The sequence below is a fragment of the Phoxinus phoxinus genome, assembly GCF_949152265.1.
Source record: "Phoxinus phoxinus genome assembly, chromosome: 4".
Taxonomy (NCBI): Eukaryota; Metazoa; Chordata; class Actinopteri; order Cypriniformes; family Leuciscidae; genus Phoxinus; species Phoxinus phoxinus.
Window position 1 is genome coordinate 21344549 of NC_136879.1, and position 12565 is coordinate 21357113.

Here is a 12565-nt window from a genome sequence, read left to right on the forward strand (position 1 = left end):
AGATGGAGGTTTCAGAATTTTCTAAAACATTGTGAATTATATGTTGTGCATTTAATGTTATGATTAAAACATAAATATAACACGAAAATGTACACATATATTGATTGCATCTTCTATTTTCACGTTGATTACACTCTGTAGTCCTTTTTGGCGCAGCTTAGCATTTTCTGTTAAGGTACTTTTATTATGAAATTGCCATTTTTCCTGTTCCTGTTTCCTGCATATGCATATGTATCTAATATAAAAGAAATATATACAAATAAATATATTATTTGGTTTACTTTTCCTGCTATAATAATAATATAACAAATTATTATTTTTATTTTAGTAAAAATAGTAATAGAGCCTTTGTACACCTGCTGCTCTTTTAGTTTAGCCACATTGTTTAGTTATTTATTAGGTCTTACGCTGCCTCTGAAATCGTTTACTTTCCAACTATATTGTATATGTGTTACATCTGTCAGCTGCGGTACCCTTAAGTACCAACAGATGGCAGCCTCACTTTTCCATGAACTCTGTTATTCCCGGACTTCATTTCCCAGAACTCTCCGCTCATTATTCATTTACCTGTTTTAGTGTCTTGTTTAGTTCATTACCCCGTCTATTTAAATGCCTTTTCCCCTGCATTCATTATTAAATCTTGTTTATTTGTTTTGGTTCAAACTCCCTGTCAGCATTTTCTTTATGTTTATTGCATCCTGAGTCTTGGATTCCTCGCTCCTGTTTGCTCTTCGTGGATTGTATGTTCGGACTGATTACATGTGCTGTGCTTGACCCTCTGCCTGGTATGGACTATGACCTTGGATTATGATTGTCAATAAACTGCTTTTGGATTCTCACTCTCTCTGCTGGATGCTGTCACTCCACCAACACCAAATCATAACAATATGAAGAACAGAACGCCAAAAGATTAGTATGTCAGAATACATAGTATTCGAAAAACGGTGGGCAAAAAGTCCCTAGATGATCTGCTATTTCTGCTTATTCTGAAGTGTCCATTCGAAGACTTTTTTTAACGGTCACATAAGTTCAATTCAAATTCAAAAGTAGTACCTACTCAGACAGTATGCGATTTGGGACGCAGCTATATTTATTTAAGTGTATTATTTTAATTTTGTATCCTCATTCCCACCTCAAATCTTTTTTTTTCTTTTTTTCCCAAAATAAAGCACAGCAACTGGGTTCACTTTGCAATCTCAGCCAACCGTTATATTAATATTATCTGATATTATACTCATTTTCAGAACTCACCTGCCATCCAGGACGTCCCATCTGGCCTATAAGGCCTGGGAAACCATGCTCACCCTGGAAGAAAAAACATTTTTTGACAGTGACCTTTAGTACGGTGACAGTTGGAGGGCTTTAGTGTGGTTAAAGGAATAACAATTTATTCACAAATACTGATCCATTCTTCTGGATTACCTTTGTTCCATTGCATCCTGGGAGACCAGGAGGCCCCCTCGGCCCCTCTTTCCCAGGGAGCCCCTAAAAGAGGAAAAGAGAGTGATATTCTCTGTAAATATTAGCAAAGCAGCAATGATGGTGTCATAAACAAGTAACTTTTATGACATAAGTAGCATCTGGTTTCCTCTTTTAAGCATTTTGGCCAGAAATGGATATATACACTTTAATGCAAGTTATTAAGCAATAAGCTCTCAAAACTATTCTCAAAACTTACCGGTAGTCCCGGTGGGCCAAAGAATCCTGGCGTCCCTGAAGTTCCCTTATTGAGAGAATGAGAACGAGAGAGAGATTGGCTAGTGTTCAGTTATACTGCAAGTGTCACCGGAAATATATTAACACACTCACACACTCCGTACCCTAGAACCTTTATGTCCGCGCATGCCTGTTCTTCCCATGTTTCCCTGTGTGATAAAAAACAAAATGTATACATTTTATCAACAGTAGTCAGTGCTCTAATCTAATACAGAGTCTATACAACAATCACTTTGTTTAAATGTTGTTGAATGTCGAAATGATACCCTCAATCTCAGTATACGAATATGGCAACATGTTATAATGAAAAGTCAAGCTAATTTTAGTTATATAGCAAAATTCACAGTGGACTTACACAAATTATTGCAGTAATGATGTCTCAAATTCTATAAGGTCATAATTTAACAGTTATGCCTTAATATATATTTGTCTGTAGGCGAATGGCCTATGTAAGATGTACAACATTATATTTTATACATTTGATATATTTTGAAACTGTGCGCTTGTAAAGCAGCTGTATGTTACATACAATTGGACCAGGAAGTCCAGGAGGGCCTTCCTTTCCTCGATGCCCCTGAACTCCCATTACACCTTCCTGACCAGGAGTCCCCATCTGACCCTGAGAGGAAGACAGATAAAGCAGCGGTAGCTTTAAACGCAAATCATTGAGAGATTGAGATTTTGACTAATTATTTTATTTGTATAAAAACATGTGATTTAAAAACAAGACAAAAACTGTCAGTGAGGGGTAAGCAGATCATTCAAAAATGTACAAATGAGATCATTTGAATTCATAAGAATTAGCCACAAATTCTGCAAAACAAAATAGATACAAATTGGAATGAGAGTGTGTTGGTTTATCAGCTACTTTAAACTAAAATATTTGTAACTTTGATGATTGTGTTGCATGATTGAGTAACATTTTTGTTTAAAACACAGGAAAGGCTGAAATACACATAGTTTGCTGAGATTTTCGCTCCGTTTCGGTCTAGAGTCGACAACATTGCCGCTCTGAATTAGAAGCCGCTCTGCAGATTCGGAGTTGACAGAAATATGATGTCCAGGGACTTTATTTTTTAATGTTTTAGCTTCAGCCTATGGTTCTATCAAGTCTGAGGATATCAAACATGCTTGACACTTTTATCCGATTTTCAGAACACATATTGTTTTCATTTGTCATGCGTAACGGGGCACGTTTCTATGTGAGTTTGTTGTTTTCAGAACATCTCAGACCCCTGTGTGATCGTCAGTCGTTCACTCTATGATGTCCAGTTTTCTCTATAACTACAAAAACAGCAAGTGTATTTTAAAGGGTTTCTGAGATTAGAGATCAATTTTGAGGTACCATTAAAACACCCTGGACCTGCGAGTTTTATAGCTCATTCTCAATGCCTCAACAAAACATTTATTTAATCTAGCTCCCAAAAAAGCTCATTTGGATATTGCGGGATCTGTGACGTTTACAGACACGGGTAAAGTTATTTGCATATATCTGCCTCCAGAGCAAGACATCGATGATCATCGCCATTCCATACACCATCGCACCACTGGCATTCAGTCGCTTAACAGCTGACATTTGCCTATACACTGGATGTGAGCGTCGAGTAAAAAGCAATGGAACCCATTATAATCCCTATAGCTAGATGCTGTTTAAACTGGATACAGTATACAGATGCGTGTCCAGTTTCTGACTTACTCCACACGCTTGATTCTGTCGACAAGAGGACAAGTGAAAAGGTGTTCGCTTTAACGCGTCTAGTTTAAACAGCTCATGTAATCTGCGCAATATCCGCATCGCTTCAGAGGATTATATGTTTGTTCGGAGCATTTTGTTTCGTAAACCGAGGCAATGGAGAGTTCGCTTAGAAACTTTTGTTGAAGGATGAAGTGTGTCGGTTGTTCGTGTCTGTGATACTTGTGTTACTGCCTTCCTGTTTACAGTTTTTTACAATCGCTATGACAGTTTTTTCAATACATTTAACAAGTTTCCTAAACTCTTAACACGGTTAGCACAACATCCGTCTTTGTAAGCTATACAATTAACACATTTCTTGTTGCTTTGACACAAAATGCATATAGTTAACACAAATTTAAAATGCTTGAACTTCTTTTACACACAAGCTCAACCAAGACCAAAACTATGTAATTTTACAGTCAAATTTACAAGGCTAAAGTCAAAGTGAAAAGCTGATCATATTGTGAATTGAAACACAAATATATACCCTGTATTGTATTCCATTGCTACTGAGAAACAGCTTATTGAAGTTATGCAAATATATAAATTACAGCTGATTCCAAAGCACACTCAGGTGTTGAGGTTCTTTCAATCGCATGATCATATGTTCTAAAAGAGGACTCTTTGGGCTGATCGTGTGTGGAAAAGGAACAATATAGAGCAACACAAAGAAAGAAAGAAAGAAAGAAAGAAAGAAAGAAAGAAAGAAAGAAAGAAAGAAAGAAAGAAAGAAAGAAAAGAAAGAAAGAAAGAAAGAAAGAAAGAAAGAAAGAAAGAAAGAAAGAAAGAAAGAAAATAAAGAAAGAAAGAAAGAAAGAAAGAAAGAAAGAAAGAAAGAAAGAAAGAAAGAAAGAAAGAAAGAAAGAAAGAAAGAAAGAAAGAAAGAAAGAAAGAAATGCCTGCACGAGGGAGAGGAAGACAAGGACCAGGACAAGGGAGAGGAGTGGGGCAAGTACCAGGACAAGGGAGAGGAGTGGGGCAAGTACCAGGACAAGGGAGAGGAGTGGGGTAAGGACCAGGACAAGGGAGAGGAGTGGGGCAAGTACCAGGACAAGGGAGAGGAGTGGGGCAAGTACCAGGACAAGGGAGAGGAGTGGGGCAAGGACCAGGACAAGGGAGAGGAGTGGGGCAAGTACCAGGACAAGGGAGAGGAGTGGGGCAAGTACCAGGACAAGGGAGAGGAGTGGGGCAAGGACCAGGACAAGGGAGAGGAGTGGGGCAAGTACCAGGACAAGGGAGAGGAGTGGGGCAAGTACCAGGACAAGGGAGAGGAGTGGGGCAAGTACCCGGACAAGGGAGAGGAGTGGGGCAAGGACCAGGACAAGGGAGAGGAGTGGGGCAAGGACCAGGACAAGGGAGAGGAGTGGGGCAAGTACCAGGACAAGGGAGAGGAGTGGGGCAAGTACCAGGACAAGGGAGAGGTCTTGCGGTAATGTCCTTTTGCAAATAAAGTCTTTACTGCAGGAATTCTGTCTCTGTCTTTTTTTTTTTTTTTTTTTTTTTTCATAAACTGTACAATAAGTTACTCTGAGATGGTCATTCATTTTTTTGTATTGAATTTCTGCAGCAAAGGAAACAAAATGCATGCATTTACTAAACTCAACAAAACAAAAATGTAGAGAGGCTTCAAAAGAAACTACAGTGCAAAACACAAATATATGATCAATACAATATACTGTCTATTGTATAAGGGCAGACCTGACACATAGCATAATGCAGTTTCTGTAATTTCAGCTGATGTTAGTGTTTTTTTTGTCATTGTGTTATGATTGACTAAATGTTCCTGTTGGAAGAGAACATGTGTTAGTGTTTTGAATAATTATTTGATTTTGAAACATGTTTGCAGTGTTTTGTTAGACATAGTGTATTGTGTTAGTGTATTATTGTATTTTGAAAATTAGTTTTGGAGTTTAGTTTACAATGTGTGATTTTGAGCATGAAATTAACCGTTTTGCCAATTGTGTGTTTTAGGTGTGTTGGTGCGTTAAGAGTTTAGGAAAATTGTTAAATGTATTGAAAAAACTGTCATAGCGATCGTAAAAAACTGTAATAAACCTCGTTGTTATTTTTATATCCAGTCTTCTTCAGTCTACATGACAGTGGCTTAAAAATAGGTGCATGATGCCCTTCGCCCACACAAATGGGACGGAGCAGAGAGAACTTCATCAAAGCTCAACTGGGTGAATTCGCAGGATGAACTTTTTGAAGCAGATTTTCAAGATTATTTGCAAATATTCGTCAACAATCCAGAGACCAGAAAAAAAGAGGAACGTCTGCTAAGTAGCTCCATGGACATAGCTTTTATAGGAATGAACATACCTTGACAGGTATGCCAAACTCATGTGTATAGAGAGAAGTGGAACACAGACTCTTCCACACAGGTGGACACATACAGAGGAGCAGATGCGTGACTTATAATGCTGATAAGTGTTCTGTAGCTTTGGGCATCAATAGTGTAGCACAGCTGATCTGATACGGACACCTGGGTGGCCAATACATCTGTCAAGTCACCTCGAAATAGTCACGACTCACGAGGCCACCCACCACCACCAGACATATTTTTCTTCTTTGTTTTTTGAACCTGGTGACCCAATCTTCAGAATTCCCAATGTCATGACAAACAATGATTGATCTTTGTGTTATGCAACGAGGAAAAACACGAAAGTGTAGATGCTACAGTCAAGATACAGAAATGAGTTTTGTCATTTAAATCTAAACAGAAATCCTGGATCAAGAAATGTTGCATGCCAGATTCAATCTCAATTTTCCTGGATGAGCACCATGTCTCAAAGTGCTATGTAAAGTGTAGGGATCAAACAGAAGATGCGATAGTCTTTTCTTCCTACTGTGACATATCTGAGAAAAACAGCTTCTTGAACAAGAAGATATGTAGGATGGGACTCGTTGGATGGTTGTGGTTTGATATTGCTGTGATCTCATGTGAGAGACAGATTGTCCCGTCCTGGCGCCAAAAACACGTTGTCAGGGAAGAGATGTCATAACAGGAGGGCACATTAATTAATAAAAAATAAAAAAAAGAGTCATTTATAATATTTACTGAAATATTCCATAAAAATCATGTGCATTGTAAAAAGCGCTTTACAAATAAATTTGGCATGATTCCACTATTAAAGGGATAGTTCATCCAAAAATGAAAAATAATCATAATTTACTCATCCTCTAGTTGTTGCAAACCTGTATGAGTTTTTTTCTTCTGTCGAACACAAAATAAGATATTTTAAACAATGTTGGTAAAAGACAGTGTATGGTATCCATTGACTTCCATGATATTGTTTTCCTACTTTGAAAGTCAGTGTGCCTAGCTGTAAACAATCTTCAAAATATTGTATTTTGTGTTTCAACCGAAGAAAGAAACTCATTCAGGTTTGGAACAACTTAAGGGTGATAAAGTAATGTCAATTTGTTTTCATTTTTAGGTGAACTATCCCTTTAAGTGGCAAATATGGAAGCTTCAGCACCAGTGAGGAGAGGAGTAAATAAATAACCAGAAGGGGGCAGCATTTACATTCAATATAAATATGAACATCCTTGGATGTTGAACTTGAGGAACTAGATAATTTCTCACTAGCTCTGCTGATGTTTTGAACACACTATAAGAATGATGGCAATCACTTAGCAATATGTTTTGTGACATAATATTACATTGTCATCTGTTGTGTGGATATGATTGTATGTATGTTACCTTTTGTCCTTTAATTCCTTGACAGTCACATCCTGATTTCCCACCGCAAACACACCCCTGAGAGGAAAACACAAGAAAAACAACACCATGACTGCATGAAAACATATACAATAACAATAAGGAGGGACTCTCATTCCACCAATTTTTTTTTTATAAATTTTATTAATAAATAAATAAAACTAATCTAGTCTAAATCTAGTGGTTTTGTAGCATCTTAATATTAGGATTTCGGAGTTTATTGACTGAAGGCACGGATGTGCCCAAACAGACACCCAAAATGTGAATGTAATCAAATAATCAAGAAATGCATTAAATCCGTGGCTTAAAGGAATGCCGGGAGTTTAACCGGCTCTCTGCATGAACTTGCATTGTTACAGATGAACTCCAAAATGAAAAGACGTGACAGCGACAAGCATGGGTTCATGGCCTCGCATCTTACCGTTTAAGATCATAGACTCATACATTATCTCTTTGAAAGGTATATTTTGAATGAAAGCATGGTAATGCTTCCTTTGACAACAACAGAAGTTGATAAATGGGTGTTTCTTAATTGAGAAATATCATGTCCCATGAATTGGTTTTTATTTGTTTATTTTTTCTTTCATTAAAACTTCCTTGGAAATGTTTTACTGTGCCTTCGTCATTCAATTTTTAAAGTTATTTTAAAGTTTTAAGTTAGCGTACTTGCTTAACAATGAGACAAAAGTGTGTGAGAAGAGCATGCTTGACATAAAATATCAGACGGGATCTGCGAAAACATAACAATAAAACAAAAATTATGTTTTTTTATTTATTTTTTCAAATTATGCAAAAAGTGTGAAAATATGATTTAACCTTCATCCTTCCCTAGCATCCTGTAACAAATCCTTCCCTCGTTGGTCAAAATGACCTGAAACCCTACAATAATACTACTTTGTCCAGAAAGCTTAGGCCTATATCATTTGATTTTAAATATTATTTCTATTTTTTTTACAGCAATTTTTTTTTAAAAGATTTAAAGATTTTATCAAAAAATAATATAATTTAAGCACATTCTTCCTATTCTTTCTAATTAAATTCAAAATAACTTACCAATATGCAATAACCAGCTCAAAATACATATCTCACATTGGGTCAATTTGGGTGTCGCCGCTGACCTCTTGTGGAAAAATAATAATACAACATGACATTTCATGACTCTTGCCACTAGATGGCGATATAGCTCTAAATGGAACAAATGAGCTGTTCCTCTGGGTGCTAAAGTCAATTCTTGAGTTTTTAGTATGCATTCAGATATACGTGTAGACATTATAAAATAATTATTTGGTAAAGTTTTATAATTTTTAATTTGTTCTATGTAGGCTACAGTACTCAAGCATTCCTCGCATTGCAGTCATTCCTAAGAGGGTCAATTTGACGCTCAAGGATTTGTTACTTTTTGTATTACAACCACATAAACTCCTCGAATCCAGTCGATTTTGTGTGTGTGTGTGTGTGTGTGTGTGTGTGTGTGTGTGTGTGTGTGTGTGTGTGTGTGTGCGTGCGTGCGTGCGTGCGTGCGTGCGTGCGTGCGTGCGTGTGTGTGTGTGTGTGTGTGTGTGTGTGCGTGCGCGCGTGTGTGCGTGTGTGTGTGTGTGTATTTGTTATCGTGTTCAAATGAAGGTGTGTATTTTGTATCCATCCAGTGCATGAAGCCTTAACAAGACAAAAGAGTTGTATTTTATTATGTTAAAAATGTTGAAATGTTGGAAATGTGATTTCAGAATGACAAGAAGTGTCCATGCATAGTTTATAAAAATGCAAAAACATCTGATTGTAGATTTGATCTCAAAGTTCAGATACGCAGGGTGGACCTGTCTGTCTCATGTACCCTTGAACTCACTAAGACACAACATGTCTGATGATCTCAGATCCGCAAAACCATTGTCGCTGGGGCAGCCTGTTTTTCTCACTGTAACTGAATCTGTCTGGCATTGTGTGCACTGTCTATGTGTGGTTCTGAAGTATGGGAAAGTCTGTATCACGGACACACCGTGTTCAGAAGGGCTGTGATAGGCAATCTGTACACACGGGTTGTTTGGGTTTTACCGTGCATGTAACACTAACAGAAAACAGAGAGACATACACCCACGCATACACTAATGCTCTCACGTGCCTGTAGGGGGAAAACGCTGAAAACATGGATGTGAATGTCCAGGAATGTTTAACAATTTGGAATCCAAGTTCATGTGCAGTTATGTGTGATGTGATTTATATGTATTTGGTGTGTATGGGACTGGGTTCAAGCATAGGCCCGTATGAACCCCTGGGAACGGCTGTGCATGTGTGCACGTTCATCTTATCAGTCGAGAATGGATCTAGTCACTTTGCTGTGGAACACCTGAACCAGATGCCATAGCACAGATACTATCAGAAGAGACTAGAATCAGATACAGACCTGCATTTTCCTGCAGAAAGAGAGAGAGAGATGAAGACTGGGAGAAGAGGAAGACTCTTCCCTCCAGAAGGCTTAAGCAAGTCTAAGTCCAGACTAAAATGCATGTTTGAGCTGTTTTAACTGAAAGCCACATGCACTGATGTATCTTCAAATATGTCAGTGCCATTGTTTTGTCTCAAGATATACACCAGTGATGTGTCTTTCTAAGGCACTAAGGCCTAATCCTGGCTTAACCTAAGCCCTGTCTGTGAAACCGGGCCATCATCTCTTTGTGTGTCTGATCTTAGGAAAAGTGCCATTACTAACAAAGACATTTTCAAAGCAGTTTCTGTGAGAGAAAGTTTGTAATAACAGGCAACTAACAAAGGCCCTGTTTACACCTGCTGGTATTAATATGAGTTTTGGTCGATCGGATAACAAGTGGATGAGGGAGACACTTTCCCGTTTGCAGTATTTTAATCCATCTGTTGTCCACTTTCAACCACTAGCCTATTGTATTGATTACTTTCATGGGAGGGTCCATGGGCGGGTAAATATGGGCCTTTTTTTAGAGCTTTCAATCTAATGGACAAAATAACCTCAATTTATACTGTATGAACGAGACCAGAGACGTCCGACAACGTTTAAATCCCATCTGACTAGAGCGCTTCCGACAATGTTTATGTATTACGCCAGTATGCTTGTCATCACAGGAATCAATCACATTATCAAATGTATTACAACAGAAAAACGTTCTTTTAAATGAAAATAATATTTCACAATGTTACTGTTTTTATTGTATTGGTGCAGCCTTAGTGCGGCATAAGAGACTTCTACACGGTACGTCAAATATTATAACGGTACCATGTCTGAAAAACACTGTACTTTTTTGTAAGTGAAATCTAAACGTAACCCAAACCTAAATTATGAACTACTATCAATTTTAACACAGTTTGTTGCCTCTCTAGATCGAAAAAAAAAAAATCAAAAGCTCTGCTGACAGTGCAGATAAGATATGACACAACACAGACTTCAATACATTGCAATGCAAAGAAATATGCGGCCTACTGAGACATCTAAAGATGATTGAGAACGGCCCTGAGTCCTGATGCGCTAGTGCTAGGGGCTTCAAGATGCTTCAAAAGGCTCTGCAGAATGAGTTTATTTGTGTGCGCTCACATACGCACGGTCTCTATGCAGGTGTGCTCAGGTTCAGTCACGTTCCGACAGGTAAACACAGAGCACACACACCAACATACTCAAAATATTTGTACAAAACACGTCTCGCATTAAAAAGACGTCCATCAATCATTTGTAAAATCGTTTTATGCGGCAAAAAGCGAGGCCAAAATGATTTCATATGAGCAAGAGACGAGACTGGACAAGACTAAGAGGGGAAAAAAAGAGAAGAAAAGAGACGAAAAGAGAACAAAGGCAAAGTGATGAGATGAGAAGACGTGAAAAGATGAGATGAAAAGTGATGAGACAAGAAGAGAAAACGAGAAAGGGGGAGAAAACAAGAACATAAATGATGAAAATATGAATTTGTTGGATGGGAACAGATAAAAAGTGACGAGAAGAGAGTGTTTGGAAAAAAAAGGAAGAATGGAATGAACATTAGACTGAAAAAAAGCGTGAAATGTGAGCACGGCAAAGCACTGGTGTTGGTTTTAAATAGTTGAACCATTCCCAGACTCAAGAGCAGTGTAGCGAAGAATAAGGAATATTCATAAACACCCTCTCAGTGAGACAGAGTGTAGTGTGTCAGTATGCATATGATCTGGCACCAATATGATACATGTCTGAAATAATCAAGCTAATGTTTGTTTTGCTCGTGAAGTATTAACATGCCCTTGGAAGCTGACTGACAGTCGTACAAAAACAATTACACTCAACACAACACAACACAATGGAGACCCATCAGGAAACACTGTCAGAATGCATACCAGATGTAAAGAGAAGTACAAATCATTGAATATCTCTTAGTACACTCTCATTCTACAGGATTTTCCAGATAAATTAGATTTTTACATTTTATGTATTAAATATACTACCGTTATTTTTTTTAAAGAAATGTATCATTCTATTCAGCAATGATATGTTCAGTTGACCAGAAGTGGCAGTAAGGACATTTATAATGTTACAAAATATTACTATTTTAAATAAATGCTGTTCTTCTAAACTTTCTATTCATCAAAGAATCCTGAAAAACAAAAGCATCATGGTTTCCACTGTTACGTCCAGGGGTGCGTTTCCCAAAAGCAAGTCAAGTCGCAAGTTCCATTGAACCCTATTGGTAACGACAGAACTTGCGACCATAGTGGCTTTGGGAAACGCACCCCAGAGCCGTAAGGTTTTGTTTGTGTGTGCCCAAGCTGTGCTCTGTTTCTCTTTCTTTCTCTCTCTCTCTCTCTCTCTCTCTCTCTCTCTCTCTCTCTCTCTCTCTCTCTCTCTCTCTCTCTCTCTCTCTCTCTCTCTCTCTCTCTCTTCGTATAGGAGAAATGGTTTTCACCTGTGATGCCAATAATCGATGCCCTGCTGTGATCGGATGCTGAGAGGGCAAGGAGAGTATTTAAACTGCAACCATCATCATCAGAGCTGTGTTGGTGGTGGCTTGACTGTTTGCAACAGCTTTGAGGTCTCGTCTTCAACCCCATTCAATTGAGAATAAGGATGAATCCCAATCCTCTGTGTTACCCCTTAGTTTTGCATGTTCACGTGAGAGTAAGGGCTATCCCAATACTCGTTTTGATCGAGGGGTAGGGATAGGTGGAAGTGGTAGATCCCCCTTAAAACCAAGCATTTTCACAAGCTTACTTGAAACGAGAATTGGGATAGCCCTTCCTCTCAAGTGAACATGCAAAACTAATGGGAAGGGGTAGGAAGTGAGTGTTAACTTCAATGAATATTCATTGTATGGTTTAATTCATCTGTTTTTCTCTTGGTTAACTTGAAGTTTGCTAGTTAATCATTTATTTCTTTATTTGTGGGGTTAGTAGGGAGGTGGGTGCCATTT

At 38.1% G+C, this 12565-nt stretch overlaps 1 protein-coding gene across 2 annotated transcripts in view; it reads right to left on the reverse strand.

The window, feature by feature from the left end:
- Nucleotides 1–12565, reverse strand: part of col4a3 (collagen, type IV, alpha 3) — a 41192-nt gene that overhangs the window by 24760 nt on the left and 3867 nt on the right. For both annotated transcript variants that reach the window (XM_079610544.1, XM_079610543.1), the window contains exons 2-7: nucleotides 7155–7211; nucleotides 2246–2335; nucleotides 1821–1865; nucleotides 1679–1723; nucleotides 1423–1485; nucleotides 1252–1305 (exon numbers count right to left, since the gene is read on the reverse strand). In XM_079610544.1, coding sequence (XP_079466670.1) covers nucleotides 1252–1305; nucleotides 1423–1485; nucleotides 1679–1723; nucleotides 1821–1865; nucleotides 2246–2335; nucleotides 7155–7211 — 354 coding nt within the window. The remainder of the gene's footprint in view (nucleotides 1–1251; nucleotides 1306–1422; nucleotides 1486–1678; nucleotides 1724–1820; nucleotides 1866–2245; nucleotides 2336–7154; nucleotides 7212–12565) is intronic.